Source organism: Capsicum annuum, chromosome 1 (genome assembly GCF_002878395.1).
Source record: "Capsicum annuum cultivar UCD-10X-F1 chromosome 1, UCD10Xv1.1, whole genome shotgun sequence".
NCBI classification, from domain to species: domain Eukaryota; kingdom Viridiplantae; phylum Streptophyta; class Magnoliopsida; order Solanales; family Solanaceae; genus Capsicum; species Capsicum annuum.
The window spans coordinates 6,041,230-6,060,284 of record NC_061111.1 but is presented as its reverse complement, the minus strand read 5'-3'; the positions used below and the strand labels follow the sequence as shown (position 1 = coordinate 6,060,284).

The following is a 19,055-nucleotide window of genomic DNA, read 5'->3' as shown; positions in this document are numbered from 1 at the left end:
ATACTATTGAGATGATATTTATACCCGACAAGGCTGAAGGATATTGTGATAATATTGATACCCGGTTCGAGTCCGGAGGATACTATTGAGATGATATTGATACCTGGTGAAGCCGGAGGTTGATGACGATGATGATGGTCCTGATGAGGACAGTTATGATGCATTTTGATATTGATGGTATATTTTGCATTCATTTCTGCATGCGCATCGCCTATCACTAGTATCCACCTATGTCTATCAGCCGGTATGGGACGGTTGTGTAGATATGGGTGAGGAATATGTCTTGTGTTATTGTTTGTTGATAGAACCTTCCGAGTCTGGGGCGGTGGGGGTATGCATAGGCTCGACTAGGTATTTGGTTGTTCTGAGTAGCCGGTTATTTACGATGTTATTGATTTTGTTATTATCATGGTTATGATCATTATTATGGCTAGCTTATGACAGATTGGTCATGGATCCTGTATTGGGATTAAGATATGTCTTCGGCCTTTGCTACTTATGATTGCATTACTATGCACGATTATTCTATGTCTAGCCATATGGATTAGAAATCCTGAGTATGTTGGTATTGAATCCTGATAGCATTATAATAAGGTCTTAAAATGAGAACATGACGATGTAGGTTATGTTGAGATGACCTCCTATATATATATATAGCTATATGAAGTCATGGTACTATCGGATATCCCTTTCTTCGTTGTTCATATTGTATAGTCGTTCCTTCGCCTTGTATATTACAATATATCTATCTTTCGCTCTTTATCTATATATTGACCTGGGATATACTGTATAGCTTTGGCATATATTAAATGTAGCTGGAATAAGATAGTTCACCTTGATACTTTCTTAGTCTTATTATGTTAAACTCTTGAACATGAATAGGATAGTTATCCCTTGTTATTCTCATTGACTTATTACATGATTTATGGACTCTTGATTGTAGTTTCCATTCTGTTTATATGTTGTATATATCTACTTTATCTTTGGAGCTTAGTTGGCAGTTGCCTACTGAGTACCATTCGTTTGGTACTCATTCTACACCGCTGCAGCCTGCAATCATAGTACGAGTTGTCGCCGTTGATGTGTGCATCATGTGGAGTAGCCCTGATTCGGAGACTTAGAGTGAGCTCCTGCCGTTCGAAATATTACTTATCTCTCTCCTATGTATTAGACTAGCCTCTACGTTGTATTCCGAGGTAAGTTGAATCAGTGTATTTCTCCTTGATATATTACTTTTGTACTCTTATTATGTTTAGAAGCTCTTGTACTGATACCACCAGGTTTTGAGATTCATCTATGTATTGATCTTTATCTCATATATTCCACATTCTTTTTCTTATGTTATTAAGTAGTTCGTTACTAGCCGTTCCGGACTATAAGTTGGCTTGCCTATTGATGGGTTATGTGGGTTATGGTAGGCGCCATCATGACCTGAAAAGTTGGGTCGTGACAAAAAATTTACTTACCTGATCTTGCATGAAGTTATCTTTCCTCTCCAGAGTCTATCAGACAACTGTTAAAAGGTTCAGTACTACAAACCCTGCAGACTACAAGCAGGGCTTGAAACTGAGACCCAAAAAGAAAAGAACAAGAAATTACCATAGCAAAAATGTGTAACATTGACACAATACCTGAAGCACTTCACCATGAAAGTTCAAATTGAGAACTGCAAAAAATATGTCCTAAATTCACACTAACCATAAGCGATAAGCTTTAACTTGAGTTAACCAAGGAACATTTGTTATAGGTTACAGTAAACCAGTTCATCATATCCAGTCACCTAGCTAAGAGAAGTCACAGATTGAAGGGAACATCACAGGAAAAAGAGGTACCCATCCTTTTCTGCCTATTTCCCTACTGCCTCAACCCCACACCCTCCTGCTGCAAGAAAGGGAAACATGGGCAAAGAGTATATAGCTTCTTTTTCTTTTGGGATAAATAGTAGCATTCTTGTTTCTTGTGAAGCCTATCGAGAAAAGGCAACAACCAACACAAAAGAAAGTGGCTATGAACATGAATGCAAGAACAGGACTTGATTAGATAGTAGCCAAAACAATCATGTATCCATTCTTGGGACTAAGATTTTTCCAATAATTGTACAGTTAGCCACATGACATTAATTTCTCCTATTCTGCTCAAATTTAGTGCTACCCGGCCATCAGAAGAGAACAAATAGAATCTAAGCAACAATCTCAAGAAACTGGCTCGGATTCACTCTGCTTTCCTAGCTTTAGATGTTGCAGGTCTTGGAGGCTTAATTACTTTACTGAGCAGGATGAGAGCAATTGGTATAATTGTTCCAACATAGTATACACTTCCATAAGCAGTAAGAGTTTCATGCAGGCTTAATACCTGTAACACATGAAAGAAAACTACGATCAGCGTTTGTCAACGACAACTGGCTTTAGAGTAACATCATTCCAAAAAAATGTGACTAACCATGAACCCAACAGCGGAGTAATTTAGAACCAGCAGTGTGTATGCAAAATTCATTGCTACCAGTATCTTCTCAAACATAGAACCTTTAGCAGCTTGCTGCCATCTGTAAAGGACTGCTCATATACAAAACAAGATTAGAAAAGAAAATTAAATGTGTCGGACCGAGTAGGTATGGCAGTTAAATACCTCTTGATCCAGCAATCATCAAAGCGGACTGTACAAAGAATATGATATACCCAGGATATAATCCCTGTAATGTAATAAAGCCAAGTACAACACACGTTAGACAGCCAGACAAACTAATGGACGATAAGCAGAGGGTGCGATGACAAAATAACACTTCAGGCAAACATAAATTATTTTACCCAAATTCAAGCCACACGATAATTAAAATTGTAGATAAACATGAAAATTCAAAATGTCAATCAATTAGCACGGTGTATAAGAAAAAGCGTTCTAAGGCAGTAGGTACTGATGGACCAGTAGAGGTGCGTAATTTGGCCAAGACACAACCACTATTAAAGAATTCAAAAAAGATAACAGCTCCATAGCTTATTTTCTGCAATTACTTAGCTAGGGAACTGAGAAACTAGTCCTGAGAAGCATAAAAGTAGGCTAGCTCTTTTTTCTTAAAATGGACAAACAGCATGTTTGCTTACTATTATGGAGTTCTGAATTAAAAGACATGTCAATTGCTTAGAAAGACAAGATAGCTGTGCATAATCTGTTGAAGATCAACAGGTTTTATGAAAAATAAATGAACGGAAGCAAAGGAAAAAAATGCAAGGTCATGCATCTAATCTCATACATATATTTTTAAAATGACCTTTTCAAAAGGCAAATAACAATTTTTAGATAACGAGTAAGGGCACACGAATACTTAATTAGAGGTTAAAAAACTATGAAACTTAAACGTAGGTGGTCAACTCACAAAGAGGACGACCCATTTTAAGACGGTGGTATTCAGGCTAATCTTGTGCTCACACCAACTATTTAAATGGGGACCTACTATCTCCTCTCAGCACAAGTACCAGATAACTTTGTTCACCAAGGCTTACGCGAATGGGCAGAAACCACCAACTGTTCTTTTTTTTTTTTTTTTGCCAATGCTTGGATTTGAACCTGAAACCTCGTGGTTCTCCGCACACTATGTTGACCACTATGGCACACCCTTGGGTGCCACAGGGGATAAATTATGAGCAAAAAGAGAACATAGGAAGAAATTCAATATAGGCTATCAGACTGCTCAACCCATTTGACAAGAAATTATGAATGACACGCTACAGATCCTTACTGTGATTGGTTTTACATAGGACCTAAACCATGGCTGGAAAAACATAAAAGTTTCTCACAAGCATCAAATTAATGTAGAGAAAGATTCTCAACAGACACAAACGCACACTCCCCTAGCCCAAACTAATGCTTCATAGCAAAAAAGTTTCCCTTGTCTGCACTTGACACACCCATATACCCAGCTGGAATTTTGCATGCAGCAAAAAGGGTGTCTTGTATGCAAGGTTAGTGGACTTTGAAATCATGCGACTTGCCAGATCACAGCATTTAAAAGCTTAAACTGTTACAAAAAGCATATTTTTATTTATTGAATTTTGTTTTCAACATATCCACCCCCTCCCACCCCCCCAATGCGAGCCTGATCCTTTATTATGGGACAAGCATGTGAAATTCTTTTTATTTTTTATATTATGGGTGGTGGTGAGACCAACTCAGGACATCTAGCCACTCCAACTGAGAAAAAAAATAGCTCATGAGGTGAGAATTGTCCAAAACCATAAAAGGAGAAACAACTCATCCCTCAACCAACGTGAGATAAAATAAGATATGTATACAAATATATGAGGAACTACCAGATCCACAAGATCAAAGTCAGTCAAGGTATTGCTTTGGGGAAAACATAGTTAGACTAGCTAACAATCCAGTGGGTTCAGCTGTAGCTGACGGAACTTAACCAAAGGCATCATTTTTTCCTCATTGTTTCTCTATGAGTGGGAAGATCCTAGCTTCTGAGGAAGTAGATTAGACCAACCAAGTTTCTCACATTAAATTGCTGCCGGAATAGCAACACTTCGCCGAGAAACAACAGGATAGTTCACAACACTGGAAATAAAGAAGAAAGTGGAGGTACCACCAGTCATGAGGTAATCAGATCTGGTTAAATTAGATTATGATGGATTCTGATAAAGTTCAAAAGTATCATAATCACAAGGAGATGCCGAAGAAGGAGATCCACTTATACTTGAGCATTGTACAAAGGACAGTGTTTAACATCAAAATTTTCAACGTGAAAGAATAGAAAAAAGAGAATGAAAAAAGTTGAGATTGCTTGTATAATAGAAAAGAATCTACAGTTTCAATACGCATGCTCTACGGTGCAAAGTATCCACTTACATGCCATACGGCACTGACAGTTTGGGTAGCCAGTAACTGGAAGAAACCAGGCTTCCTACCCTTTTGTATGAGCCTTTCATATACATCTGCGGAGCAAAAATGTAAATTGAATAAAAACCTGATTGTACTCACATAGACATGGATAGAAAACCAGACTAGTTGTAAACATTGATGCCTAATAACCTATTATCCAACCAATAGATTAGAACTAGTATCTCGAGATAAACCACAAAAATCCTATGCTTTCTTGTAGAGCGAACAAGTTGTTCTCAAAATAATACTTCATCATCAAAATGAAATACACCTACAATTAAAAAAAACAAGAGGGGTCCAGGGAGGTAGATACGCAGCCCTTACCCCTACCTTGGGTGGTAGAGAGGTTGCTTCTGATAGATCCCCAGCTCAAGGAGGTTCTACTAGTCAAATAGCTTTACAAAATTGAAGCTTCAGATAAACTAGCAAATGAATAGAAGAGAGATTCACTTACAATGCCGCAGCCATGTGCTGACTTGAATGTTCCAGACAGCAGGCAACTGAACCGAGCTCTTTGCTAACTCAACACCCAATACATCAACATTTTTTGCACGGTCCCAACGTGGTTTTGGCGGAGAAGAGTCTGTCCAACCACTGAAACCCAGTCCAGATATGATTATAGCAGCTTCAGAGATTGACCAGATAAAATAATACTTCCACCGGGCAGTAAAGCCAGCCATATATTGGTAACCCAACCGTTTGAAGAAACCCCATTCGTGGTATACTGGCTCAGTGAACCTGGAAAGTGGGAAATGAGGCACCAGATAGAGATACAACCCCATACATATAGCAGCTTGAAGAAGAGCCCTTAAAGTTGATCCAAAAGGTGAGGGATTTCCTTTCTCTGAAGGTTTCCATAACTGAAAGGAGGAAGAAATTGAGTTTATTAGTTGTATGAAACTATTTTTGATTTAAGTAGTTGCAAAGGAATTCAAGTGAATAAAACAACACAATGATGATATTAGCTTACTCCTTTCCTTTCTGTCCATTCCAGGTAATCCTTCATTTCAAACACTGGACCAGCAAAATGACTTCCACAACAGAGGCAGAAACCAACATACTCAAGTAATGATGGCAACTCGAGCAAACGATTTTTCTTCTGAGCCTCACGCAAATCCTCCTCCTTCAACAATCCGTCTTGGTAATTAATCGTAGATGATATTATTTTCAGTGTTATCACCATTAAAGCTCCTGCAAATTTGGAGGAAAAAAATAATATTAATTTTGGATTAGCTAGAAATTTAGAAACACGACAAGTGAACTTTGTAATTATAAGTAGTCTCCCAATAACAATGGAATGTGAACAAAAAAGCAATACACCATTCTGAAATAAAATCATACGACAAAATGGCCATAGCTCCTAGGTGATCGATTGGATTGAACTATAGAACCAGAAGATCACAGAGATGGAAACCAATCGAAGTCCTGAGCTCACCAAAGAAGAAGATTTAAAGTAAATTACTTAAACCTCCCTCCTCTAGCTTAGTGAAACTAAGTGGATCTGCTCAATCTAAAAATAAAAATAATCTGTGACCTTCACTCTAGCTTAACATATCATTAACAAACCTCTTAAGCCATCGTCTCCAAAAAACCTTTTGAGGGAAAACTACCACGGATTTATTTCCACTTTTACCTGTCAAGTTACCTATTTCCTAAACGTAATAGCGCGAAAGTGAAAATGAAACGAAAAGAAAGAAAGATGGAAAAATTAGTTCCCACCAAGAGAGACCTAGACTGAAGATATGTCCAACCTACAAACGGATAAATCAAACCCATGAGAAGGTCTGGAATATGGATAAGCCTGTCATGGTTAATTAATGATAAATAACCCTGTTTTTGTCCAAGTATGGCTGCAGCAGTTCCACCTCAATCATGAATGGCTGAACCTACTTTCTTCTCTGTAATTCGTTTAGTTTTCAAGGACATGTAATTCTATTTCCAATTAGTTTCCTCTCATTGAAACAAGAGCATTTTCATCAACATTGCAAATTTTGACATTGTCCAAATCGAACATTTGATAGGAGACATTTTTAGATGTTTCAAAAAAGGCCGACTTTATTTCCCAAAAACCGGAGGGCAGTTTAGTGATTGACACATAAATCTCGATTGGTTCTCTTAATAAGTAAATTTCCACCTGATTCATAATGCATTTGTAGGTTTGCATCAAAATATAAGGATTGAGCACATCAATGAAATAGGGCCAAGAGATGATTCTTATGCATTATTACATTCAACAGAAAAAGAGGCAAGGCCAAAGATCGAGCCAGTGCTTACCTGTAGCATCGATTCCTCCCTCCTTCCATGCATCCCCACTCATGTAATATACATGGCTGCAAGTTGTACCAAAAAACAGTCAAATATCTTACGGAAATTGAGAGGTTTCCATCAGAGACTTATTCTGGCTTGGGGGGAGGGGGGAACGGGATGAAGGGAATGGGAGATTCACGAGTCTTCCCATGGAATCACAAAATAATAAAGGAACCATCAAAAGCATCTAAGACACCGGAGCCATCTATCACAAAGTGTACTTTTTATCAGTAACTTTGCATATTAGCATACTTGCATTTTATATGAGAAAGCTTCCTTGAAAATTGTATCCCTTCAATTGATTTACAAAGAGCCGTCCCTCACATTTACATCAATTTGCAATAAAATTCCAAGGTCAAGAATATACAAATCCTAGATGAGTTCAAAAGCAACTAGGTAAAATACAACCAGGGTTCAAAACTTGACACCTTAACTCAGATTAAAAGTCAAACTTTTGACACAGAAATCAAAAGTTGCACACTTTCAAAATTTTAAATCATATCGTTACAAGTTTGCCAACCAAATAAACCAACTCCAACAAAGAACACACATAACAGGAGTTGGCATTTTCTTTTCCTATTAACAATGGCCTTGTGTGCACCTAGACTACTTTATCGACCATTCTATAACAATCCATTAACACAATTGCTGGGTAAACCTACTGGCTATTTAGAATGTGACCGCCTAGTTTAGGAAAGATGGACTCACACTAAAGGGTCATTCAGTTAGAGAAATTAAGAAAAGTTATCCCAGCACACAATCTGTTATACTTATCCTGTGTGTGGTTGGCATTCACTAGAAGGAATGTATACCTTAATATAAGTACTTACTAAACACAACAAGGGATACAAGATACCTTAATCTTTGTATTAATAATCCATACATTAGCACAACTAGTAGTAAGTAGTAATTTCTTCTTTTTTAAAATGAACTAGTTGTATGAGCAAGCTAGCACGCACCTCGACTAATCCCACAAGGTACCCTGTACCTGCTACCCCCACCAACACCGCTACCGAGTAACTCTATCCATTAAAACTTGGACAAACGAAAAGAAATCACCGACTAATTCTTTTACTGCAAGAATTTGAACATGAGACCTCATTGTTCGAGATAAAACATGAACATATACTCAAACTTGGTCACAGCTAGCAAGTAAGCACTCCAAATTTGAGACCGCGCATCTCAACATCTCAACTTGGTCTCAACTAGCAACTAAACACTCCAACTCATCTTCACTGTATCTCACAAACACCTGAAGCTAACATGACACATAAAATTTGAAGATTTCTAGATGATCATTTTGCAAGTTGAAGTATCCAACTACCATACTAAAGACGAATTGAGGTATCTAGACATGTATACTCAAAATAAAGTTGGAGTATTTACTTGCCAGCTAAGACCTCGACCAAGTTTAAGTATCTACTCATCTATTATACCTCATCGTCCACTTGATTGACCACTAAACCACACACATGCAACCAGTAAACAATAAAGTAACTTATCAATAAACAAATATAAATACGAACTCAAGCTGAGATCTAGTGATTTTCTAGAAATCAACGATCTCCAAATCGAAGAAAATTCGAAGAGAGAACAAAATGTACCATCCAATGAGATAACCAAACGCAGCAATATACGTAATGATCCCGCAATACCGTCGACAAAGCACCATAGAACTATAACCTAAGAGCATAGGTCCAAAGAAGTGAAGATTCGACGAGAATCCAAACGACAGATACGACAGCACAGCGCCGGTGACGGCGGCGTAGAGGTGTCGACCGACGGCGGTAGGAACAAAACGGTGGAGGAAGCTGACCGGAATAGTGGCGACGAAACAGAGGAGGAAACGGAGCACCGGTACTGATAATCCGATCGCCGATGCCATTGGGGCTAATTCCGGTAAGCCCATATTGGGAGGCGTATTCGGGTCGGGTCGAAGGAATCGGGTCGGGTTAACAGTTGTAGAAGTGGTTATGAGCCTCGGAAAATGATAAACTGAAGATGAAACTTAGCTAACTATAAAGAGACAAGTGACAACCAAACAAAATTGACTGCAGCAAATTACTCACTACAAATGGCGAGTAAGTTGATTAATATTTTAATTTTTTTTTATTATATTAATAGGAGAAATAATTAAAATTTACTAGTGGTATATATTTTAGGCTTCAAAATAATTGATCCTTCATGACTTGACACTTCAAAATATTTATTTAAAATTATTTTGTATCAAATTAATTTTATTAATTATTGTTTAAAAATATATATTTGAGTATGTAATAATTAAAATAAAACAGAGGGAGTATATAGTATTTGAACATTTAAAGTTTCATGTTAAAATTTGAATTAATCTAATACAATTTAATTTAAAAAATTAATCAAATTAACTCTCATGAAATGAAATATGACAAATGCTTACTTCGTTCAACAATGCTTGTTCATTATTGACTTGGTACACATATTAAAAAATAATAAATACTCTCTCGTCCATATTTACTTGTCTACTATACTAAAAATAGATGTTCAAAGGTGTAGTCTAATAGTTCAATGAAGTTGGGATGAATACATGAGTCCACGGGTTCAATTCCTAATAAAGGCAAACAGTAAGTGATTTTTTTTCATTTGTTTTAGCCTTGGTGAACAGAGTTATCGGTACCTGTTGCCAGTGGGAGGTGATAGGTATCCCGTGAATTTAGTCGAGGTGTGCGCAAGCTGGCTCTGATGAACAGAGTTATCGGTACTTGTTGCCAGTGTAAGGTGACAGGTATCCCGTGGATTTAGTCGAGATGTGCACAAGCTGGCTCTCGGTAAACAGAGTTATCGATACCTGTTGCTAGCCTTGCTAAACAGAGTTATCAATACCTGTTGTAAGTGGGAGGTGATAGATATCTCGTGGATTTAGTCGAAAGTGCGTGCAAGCTGACTCGAATGCTAGGATTTTCAAAAAAACTAGATGTTCAACAATATTTATCTAATTTAATGAATCCAAATAAATTACTTTTTCCCTGCATATTTTATTTTTACTATTAAATATTATTCATCATTCAATATATTCAACCTGTTAATTTCTGTTTACCAGTATCACCATACCCAAAGAGGTTCCCAAATATTAGCCAAATTTGATTTGATGATAAGTTTCCTAATCAATCGAAATTATTTGTAATATTCTTTAGAAGGATATTCATATAGTTTAAACTCTAAAGTCAGCAGATTTGATTGATAATTTTGTACAAGTTGTTGAAATTCTACACATATTAGACGGCAGCAAGCATTTTGTGACTAATAAATGTAACAAGATTAAAATAATATATAATTCTTTGACTAAATCACCACTATTTTTTTTAATTATCTCCTTTATGTATTTGTTAGTATATTTTATTTAATCAGTCAGAGGTTAATCAAATACATCATATCTCACGTAATAAATTACTTTGAGAATTAATAATTTTCATCCTTAATTACGCCAAACTCTAACTCTAGCCTTTAAAGAAATTCGTCTAAATATTTTTAAAATCTTTAATTAATATAGTTGTGCGCTTTTGGTACTTCTCGGGTTGCATACAGATTATCTAATTTAAATTGAAATGTATAATAATTTGAGTTGTTTTTAATAAGAAGAACATAGTTTTTATCGAAATCGATCATGTAGTAATTATTGATTATATAAAAACTAATTAGAAGTATATTCTCTCAAAACTATATATGAAAGAGGTTTAATTAATATTTTTCTCATGAAGCATGCAAATATAAAATGTAGTAGTAACAAGTATTCTAAAACTGATCAAATATACCGTTAATCTTTTCATCTCATATTAATTGTCATATTGTATTTTTTCAATAGTCAAACTACGTCTATTTTAGCCAATTCTCAAAATATACATTTTTCTTTATCATATTGACAATTTCAAAATATTTAAAAATATCAACCCCTCCCTCCTCTTTTCATTTAACAATACTTGACCACTATTAATTTAACATGTATATTAATAAATAATAGATATAATTTTATTATATTACCCTTTAAATATTATAAACATCATATTTTAAAAAATACATTAAGTGATTGATAGTATTTAATAACAAAAATAGATTATTTATTAATTTTTAAAACAAAATAAATATTATAAAATTGTATCGAGAAACGAACGTCACAATACGAAATTTATGTTGTGATGGGTACTTCAAGGTACCTAGAAATCATCGATTGGGAATAACATATTGCATTTAATTGTCTTTCCTACCCACTGCCATTAATTTAATGCACATCTTAATGACTATAAGTAATAGAAATAATTTATTAGTAGTTAAATATAATAAATTTAGTATTTTAAAAATAACATTGAATAGGAGTAGAGTGAACATAAGATGATAAATTATTAATTAATTTTTAAAATTAAACAAGTACTATTACATTTCTTATAAATTGGACAAGTAAAGATGAACAGTCGTAGTACTTCTTCATTTTATATTAGTTGTCATGGTTGATTTGCTACATTTTTTTCAAAACAAAATTAATTAGAGATATAATTTACTAAGTTAATTTTATTGATAATGCATATAAATTCAAAATTTGAATACTAGTATTACTTACTTAATTATTTTATATTAATAATAAAAATAGAACAAAATTTTCTTTAATTTAATAAATTGAATAATTAAATTAAAATAAATATTTTTAATATGAAAGTCAATTAATATAAAATTCAATTGTCAATTTTTCCTTTCAACTTCAAAAACTCTTTTCTCCCAAATTCTAACTGAATCTATGTTGGCCCATTATACTGTTCTAAGCCTGTTTAACTAGAACTTTTGTACTCTAATATGGGTTGTGGTATAGTGGTGGGATCCTTAATCAGAGATCTCTAATTTGATCTTTAGATATAGACAAAATCCTGTTGGGAGCGTCATCCCCAAAATGAATCTTACAGTGCATGATTCGAATTAGTTGGGACTCCAATATGATTACCGGATACCGAGTGGAAAACCAAAAACAAAAGGAAAAATTAACTATATAAACTTATTAGATTAGTTATTACAAGTTATAGCAAAACTTTTAAGTTTTCAAGTTATAATAACTTTCATTTAAAAAAATATATAAAAAAGGTTTTTTGTTTTGTTGAAAATACAAACAAGTAATTAACGAAAGAGGAAAATTAAGATTTCATACAATTACTATACAATTTACCTTCCTTGAATATAGTTAACCTTTAATTATTGATATTATCCACCCTCAAATTCCTCTAACCGTTGTTTTTCCTCCTATTTTAATGCTTGCATTAAGAGTTTTCATCTTCATACACTACCTTCCTCTTTGTAGAAGATTAATTTCTGTCAGTAAACAAAAATACCATAATTTCGACGTCAACAAATTGCTGAGGATTATAATTTGAAAGAAAAGAAAAAATAAGTATTTATTTTTATAACAAATATGAATTTTGTTAATTTGTATTCAATCATGATACGTCATGGAGGGAGATGGAATGATTTGTTTTTTTGTTTTTTTATGAAAATGGATATTTTTCATTCAAAACGAATTTAATTTTTTTTTTTGTGTGTGTGTTTCTTCAATTTTCTATTTTTTGTGTTTCTTCAATTCTCTATTTTTACATTCTCGAACTGAAAGGTCAAGCGCAAGCTGGTAAAAACGATTGTGTATTTTTAGTGTATTTAATTGGATATTAGATTTGTATGTAAATTGGGTATCTGTTTTTTTAGTATTTTTTTTAATTTAATAGCTAATATTTAGTTTGTGTGGTGGAGGACTGTACTTTATTTCTTCACTCTTCAAGAATTAACAAGTCAAAGATTTTTAAGATAAGAAAGTATTGTGACATTCATACATGCTCAATAAAAGATTTTCAAGTCTTTTTTATGAAAATAAATGGGGTGTTTTACACGGATATGTTGCCTTCCCTGTGATGCTCAAAATTTTCACAAGGAGATAATATTATTTAGCAACTTAGTATACCCTTAGTGGAAAATATATAAAACATCAAGTCTTTTGTTTAAAATCTTAATGCTTTTATTATTCAACTCCAGGTATTATGTAAAGATGATACCGAAACTTTAGATTTGTGCAAGAACATGATGAAATAAGGTGAATGACCACCATTTATGGTTGTTTTTTTATTCCAAAGAGGGGTATGTACTTGAGTAGATGCTGGATTTTTTCTGCGTATGATCAATATGAGATGCTTCATTTATCTATTTGTTTTTCATTTTTCAGATTTACTGTTGAAGCAGATGTGTTCATAAGAGATTGGACAATAATTATAGAGTGTGTTGGAGATGCTGATTACTTGAATAACCGTGAAGCTGATGATGGAGATAGCATGATGACTCTTTTAAATACTAATGATACATCAAAGGACCTCGTCATTTGTCCTGATAAGCGCAGTAATATTGCTTGTTTCATCAATAACAAGCATTTGAAATCGGGTAATACATGGTATTTGCACAAATACTAATAACATAATATCAATGACAAACGATTCTCAATGAATAAAGACAATGAAACGAGGTCTTGAAAGATTAATCGGACTATTTTGTTGTATAATTCTAGGGCTTTTTCTACTAGGGATATAATCAAACTTGATTTTTTCAGACATTGTCTCAGGAAAACAAAAAAACAGTTTAAGATATTAAATCAAGCTCAAGGGTGAATAAATGTTGGGAAACCAATAATCATACTCAAAAGAAGGAAAAATAAGTTGAAAAGAGTGAATAATAATGAGATGAAGACTTCGTTTGATATTTGGTAAAAAAATTAAAGATCTTGTGTATGTTTTCAATATACAGCTACCGTGAAATGTGATGCTCTGTAGAAAAGGGTAAAAAAAAAGTTAAAAAAGAGAAAGATAAGACTTCTATTGGTAATTAAAGACAGTAAAATATGAAAAAGTGTATAATTAAGTTAATTATTCAATTTAATAAAAAGTATGAAATCAGTTCTCAACTTTACAAAATATATTTACCATATATAACTCCTTAAAGTGTGAACAAACTTTGATATTTAATTATTAAAAAAATATTGATACCTTAACTTGCCATAATTATCCATGATCTTTAATTATGAGTGATAAATGTTAAATGCTAGATATAAGGAAATAATACAAATAATAAATATTAAAAAAATAATTTTCAAAAATTTAAATAAAATATTTTTTTTTCAAAAGTTGTTATAGCTTGTAATTATTTCTTAAGTCTAATAATTAATGAATAATTATGCTATAACTTGTAATTAACAATCTAAAAAATATATTTGGTATAATTTTCACAAAAGAAAACTGGAACTTTTGTCAATTGAATCTTTAGGCCCATTCTATGACATGTCAATTTAATGCTTTACACCTACAACTTAGCCATCTCAAGGCACTACATTGAGCTATATAGACCTACTACAATAAGAAGTTCATTTAATCAAGAGTAATGCTCTGAAAAGTACCATTCATGTTGGCTGTAAGATTAAAACTAGAAAGGAACTTTCACTTCCCAGTTTCAATTTATGTGACATTTTTTCAGTTTTAGTTGAACAAATAATTTGGTGCATTAGAACTCCAAGAATGAATGCATTGTGTCTGGAGAAAAATCTAACCACAAGGATTTATCGTATCAGTCTTATCCTACATTTTTGTAAGAGATTATTTTCATGGCTTAAAAACGTGACTTCCAGATAACAAAGGCAGCAACTTTACTCCCACAAAAGCTCTTCGCGTTTTATTTTACTTGATTCTCATACCAAATATAGATGTTTTATTTTATTTGTCAAGTTTAACAAATTGAAAAGAAATTTTCCCATAACCACTCCCTCCATTTCATAATACTCAGCATATTTGCCTTCTGCACAACTCTTAAAAGAAGAAATCAATAAAAAATGCAAATGAACTAATATAACCTTATTAAAATCCCATTAAATATTATCATTATCAAAGTTAATTAATTTTTTTTTCCTAATTATCTCTTCTTCTTTAAACATGCCAATTACTTTGAGATAATTTTTTTGACATACATGCTAAGTAATATAAAACGAATAGTAAAAGAATAGTCTGATAAAATGCACAGCTCAACATGGGCAAGTAAATGAAACAGAGAAGATGTATTTGATGATAATTCAACTTTAAAATGGTCATCTTAATGAGATGATTTATCACTTCACAAATACCTAAGTTCATTCTAAACCAAATGTTCTATAAACCTTTCTTTCTTAAACCCCATGCCAATCAAACACCATCCATAGAGCAAATTTGAAAAATACCATCTCATGTTGAAACTGAAACACACAAATATCTAATGTGACAGATGCTAACCACTCATTACAATGAACTGATAAAAAGTCCACTGTCCACATTTTTTTTTACACAAAATTGCCTCAAAAAAGTATATAATATATGATTATTCCTTAATACTAACCACTCAAAAAACTATGGATAGCACTAGAGCTAAAAGCCAAAACTCTCAAAACACTTCCTCTAGGGAGAGTGGTAATCAGCAAATCAAAAACCTTGCTTGAACCTATCTTTAAACTCAACTGGACATATCAGTACAGAATCTACACACAGTCCACCTTTAGTGTGTGTACAATCGATCTGAGTCATCGAAAATTTTACTTTCATTTCTTTTGCCAAACTTGTTACAGCAAAGTCACCAACATGGTGATACTTCCATATTCCAGGTTCATTCAAGTAACACTGGGTTGTAGCTTGTTGGCCGTCTGATGTCGAGAGCTGAAAATGCACCGGCTTCTTGTCCCAACCGTGGACGTGATCGGAGTTGCAGACTCGACGGCCGAATTTCCGTGAGGCACGTCCTACTTGCAGTCTGAAGAATATGCTATAGGACCCGATGGGGAAGGGGAAGTCGACCTCTCCATCAACTTCGAACCACCAGATTTGCTGGAGATATGCAACAGACTTGAATCTGCGTGGACAAGGAGGACGTCGGAACAAGAATATAGCAATGAAAACAAAAGCTCAATTGATAATACAAGTATATTACTAGTGTCTAGCCAGCAGCACTGGAACAACAAAGTGTGCGAGAAGTACACCGCGTGTCCTAATGTTAAAGAGCGTTCCTGATGAAAATCGCTAGGAAAATCATGTGGACGAACAATTAGGGACACCTCAAAAACACCATCAGCATGTGTCGCAGGATCTGTGGCAAAGTTTTGGAGAGAGTCCCAACAGCAGAACTCTCGAAACCATCAAGCTAACAAGAAATGTTGAACCATGAAGTCTATTCAAACAACACTATAAACGATGCGATGGGAAACAACAATCCAATCAAAACATTATATTGCAAAGCTATAATACTACTGCAAAAGACGACATGAATGCCCCCTTCCAAATATCTCAGGGACACGATACCTTCCACGGATAATTCAGAATAAATTTTAAAAATACAAAATTTTCCAAGTAGTTTTAAAGGTAAAGACTCACTTACCCTAAGACTGTTCTACCTATTTCCTTCAATTGCATATAAAACACTAACTTGTCATCGATATTGCAATGTCAAATTTAAAACTACATAAAGCAACTCACTTCACATAATACAAAAGTGTGTGTGTAGCCGCGTCGTATCCTCCAAAAGTAAAATATTCTTGGAGGAACAATATTTTTGACAGGTACGAGCAACATAGCTTAAACACATATCCCTAAAAAACAATTCACAAGCTAGACAAGATGATCACGTAAATGCTTTAAACAGGCAAACATTGGGAGTTCATCAGCGGAATCTAAAGACACATACATCAATAACCACACAAATACAAGCGTCCAATTTACCTTAAACAAAACATCAGAAGCAAGAAAATCTCAAACCCTCACCTTGATTCGTCTGTTTCAATCCGACTCCAATACCTCCTATCATCAATGCCCGTAATCGCCAAGCCACTTGAAGATATAGACATACAAACTCTTCCAGTCCTCTTATCTAACCAAACTCTCTGCACATATCCCACAAAAACAATAAAACCATCAAATTCAGTTCCACCCTCAGACAAATAATGAGCCTTTAGATTACTTCTAAATATTACTCTCCGTTTCAATTTGTCTAGCTTCCATTTATCCGTTTCATGAAGAATAACTTTTTCCTTCTTTTGACACCTCTTTAATTCTAACTTTCCATATGACATGTTTCAGACCTGACATTCTGATACATGGACGTATCTCTAATTACAGACCAAAAATTTAGGATTCCTCCAAATTTTTCTTAAATTCCGTGTCAAGTCGAAACAAGACAAACAAATAAAACAGACAGAATGATATCGCTACAGCCTTTAAACTACTACTCAAATTTAATACTGCCATTATAACAACTACTCCTCAGACCTCAATACCAAACTAGTACAGATTTACTAGTAAATGCTACAGTAATTTTAATTTTCATGGGAAAAAAAAATCAACCATTATTTTTGCTAAATTGATTACACAAATCATTACTATTACTAGTCTTTAAACTTACAACTCAAATCTAATAATTAGTACCACCACTTTCACAACTCCATCAATACCAAACTAGTACAGATTTACTTGTAAATGGCAGTAAAAAAAAATTCAAGAATAATTAACCATTTTTTGCAAAATTGAGTACCCAAATTATTTGCACACTAAAGTTATGAGCCTTTAGATTACTACAATTACAACTCAAAGTTAATACTTAATACAACTACTTCAACGGTAACTCCTTAGCTAGTACAGATTTATCAGTAAATGGTCCTACAATTTTTTTATTTTCAGGAACAAATTCCAAAGAACACAAACACAATTTTTTTTAAAAAAAATTATTTTGCTAAACTGGATACACAATTTGAGCCTATAGATTACCTATCAAATATTCATACAACTACTTAACAGTAAGTAAAAAATGGAAATTTCAATAAATTGTGTACACAAATTATATCTTGAAAGAAAAATTTAAAGATTGTACCTTAGTGCCACCATCAAAAGAATTGGGCCTAGAAAGCCTAGCAAAAATATCTCTTTTACACAAATTATGAGGGAAATTATGCAGCCTCTGAATAATATCTGCATAATTAATTGGCAATTTAGATTGCCATACAAAATCAGCAGAAGAAGCAGCTCTAAAATCTGTATTAAGCATAGACAATTTACAGATCTGTGGAGGGTCCATATATACAAGAATTAATGCTACACAACTTTCTGGTAAATCACCAAGACTTGTTTTTTGTTGAGTAACAACAGTACTGGGTGAAAATAATAAGGAAAATGAAGAACCCATGATGTTCAAATTGGTGAAGAAGTTCAGTTCTTGAAAAATGGTTCAATCAAGAAAATGTTATAGTGGACATGAAAGAGATTTGTGGGAAAGACAAAACAAAAATACAGCTGGAGATGAAAGTTGGTGTGTATATATGTAGAGAAAATGGACTGTGACTGTATAGAATGTGTGTGTTTTTTGTGATTCATTCCTTTATCTACGTATTAAATAGTAGGGAAATGGTCATAGATTTTTTATTCATGTATAAACTCTCCATCTGCTTATAATACTTGTTCATTATTTTTTTCAACACAAATATTATATTACTATATATCTATTTTTTATTTTTAAAAAAAAAACATAAATATATATATTAATTTACTATATTTATACAAATCTCCATCTTTATAAAATAATTATCAAAATTTTGACTAATTATATATTTAAATATAGTAGTAAATTAATTATGTATCTTTATTAAATATATCAGTGAGCTAATTATATATCTCGATATTGAAATTAAAAAAATATATAAAAAATTAATTATATATCTTTACAAGAAAAAATATATGTTGGATATATTATATATCTCAACAGGTTTAAAATGAAATATATATATATATATATTATGTATCTTTACAAAAAATAATACTCCCTCT

The 19,055-nt window shown here is 33.4% G+C and overlaps 2 protein-coding genes across 2 annotated transcripts; both read right to left on the bottom strand.

The window, feature by feature from the left end:
- Positions 1-2,014: 2,014 nt before the first annotated feature.
- Positions 2,015-9,273, bottom strand: LOC107865980 (lysophospholipid acyltransferase 1). The gene is made up of 8 exons (XM_016712166.2): positions 8,790-9,273; positions 7,153-7,208; positions 5,849-6,069; positions 5,333-5,738; positions 4,846-4,931; positions 2,626-2,689; positions 2,440-2,552; positions 2,015-2,352 (listed from the first exon to the last, which is right to left on the bottom strand). The coding sequence occupies exons 1-8, from the start codon at positions 9,092-9,094 to the stop codon at positions 2,212-2,214; spliced, it is 1,392 nt and encodes a 463-aa protein (XP_016567652.1). The 5' UTR covers positions 9,095-9,273; the 3' UTR covers positions 2,015-2,211.
- Positions 9,274-15,469: 6,196 nt separating this feature from the next.
- LOC107865970 (F-box protein PP2-A12) lies at positions 15,470-18,695 on the bottom strand. Its single transcript, XM_016712157.2, has 3 exons — positions 18,106-18,695; positions 17,004-17,122; positions 15,470-16,098 (listed from the first exon to the last, which is right to left on the bottom strand). Exons 1-3 carry the CDS (start codon positions 18,415-18,417, stop codon positions 15,675-15,677), a joined length of 855 nt encoding a protein of 284 aa, XP_016567643.2. The 5' UTR covers positions 18,418-18,695; the 3' UTR covers positions 15,470-15,674.
- Positions 18,696-19,055: the final 360 nt, after the last annotated feature.

Bases quoted from the DNA above. Each gene is read 5' to 3' on its own strand.
- LOC107865970 (XM_016712157.2), bottom strand. From the start codon at position 18,417: ATGGGTTCTTCATTTTCCTTATTATTTTCACCCAGTACTGTTGTTACT. The intron at 17,123-18,105 runs GTACAATCTTTA...GGATATGTGCAG, and splicing joins CTTTTGATGGTGGCACTAAG to AGAGTTTGGTTAGATAAGAG. The intron at 16,099-17,003 runs GTGAGGGTTTGA...TTGTCCACGCAG, and splicing joins ATTGAAACAGACGAATCAAG to ATTCAAGTCTGTTGCATATC.
- LOC107865980 (XM_016712166.2), bottom strand. From the start codon at position 9,094: ATGGGCTTACCGGAATTAGCCCCAATGGCATCGGCGATCGGATTATCA. The intron at 4,932-5,332 runs GTAAGTGAATCT...TTTGCTCCGCAG, and splicing joins CAGCACATGGCTGCGGCATT to ATGTATATGAAAGGCTCATA. The intron at 2,690-4,845 runs GTAAGTGGATAC...ATTACATTACAG, and splicing joins CTGTCAGTGCCGTATGGCAT to GGATTATATCCTGGGTATAT.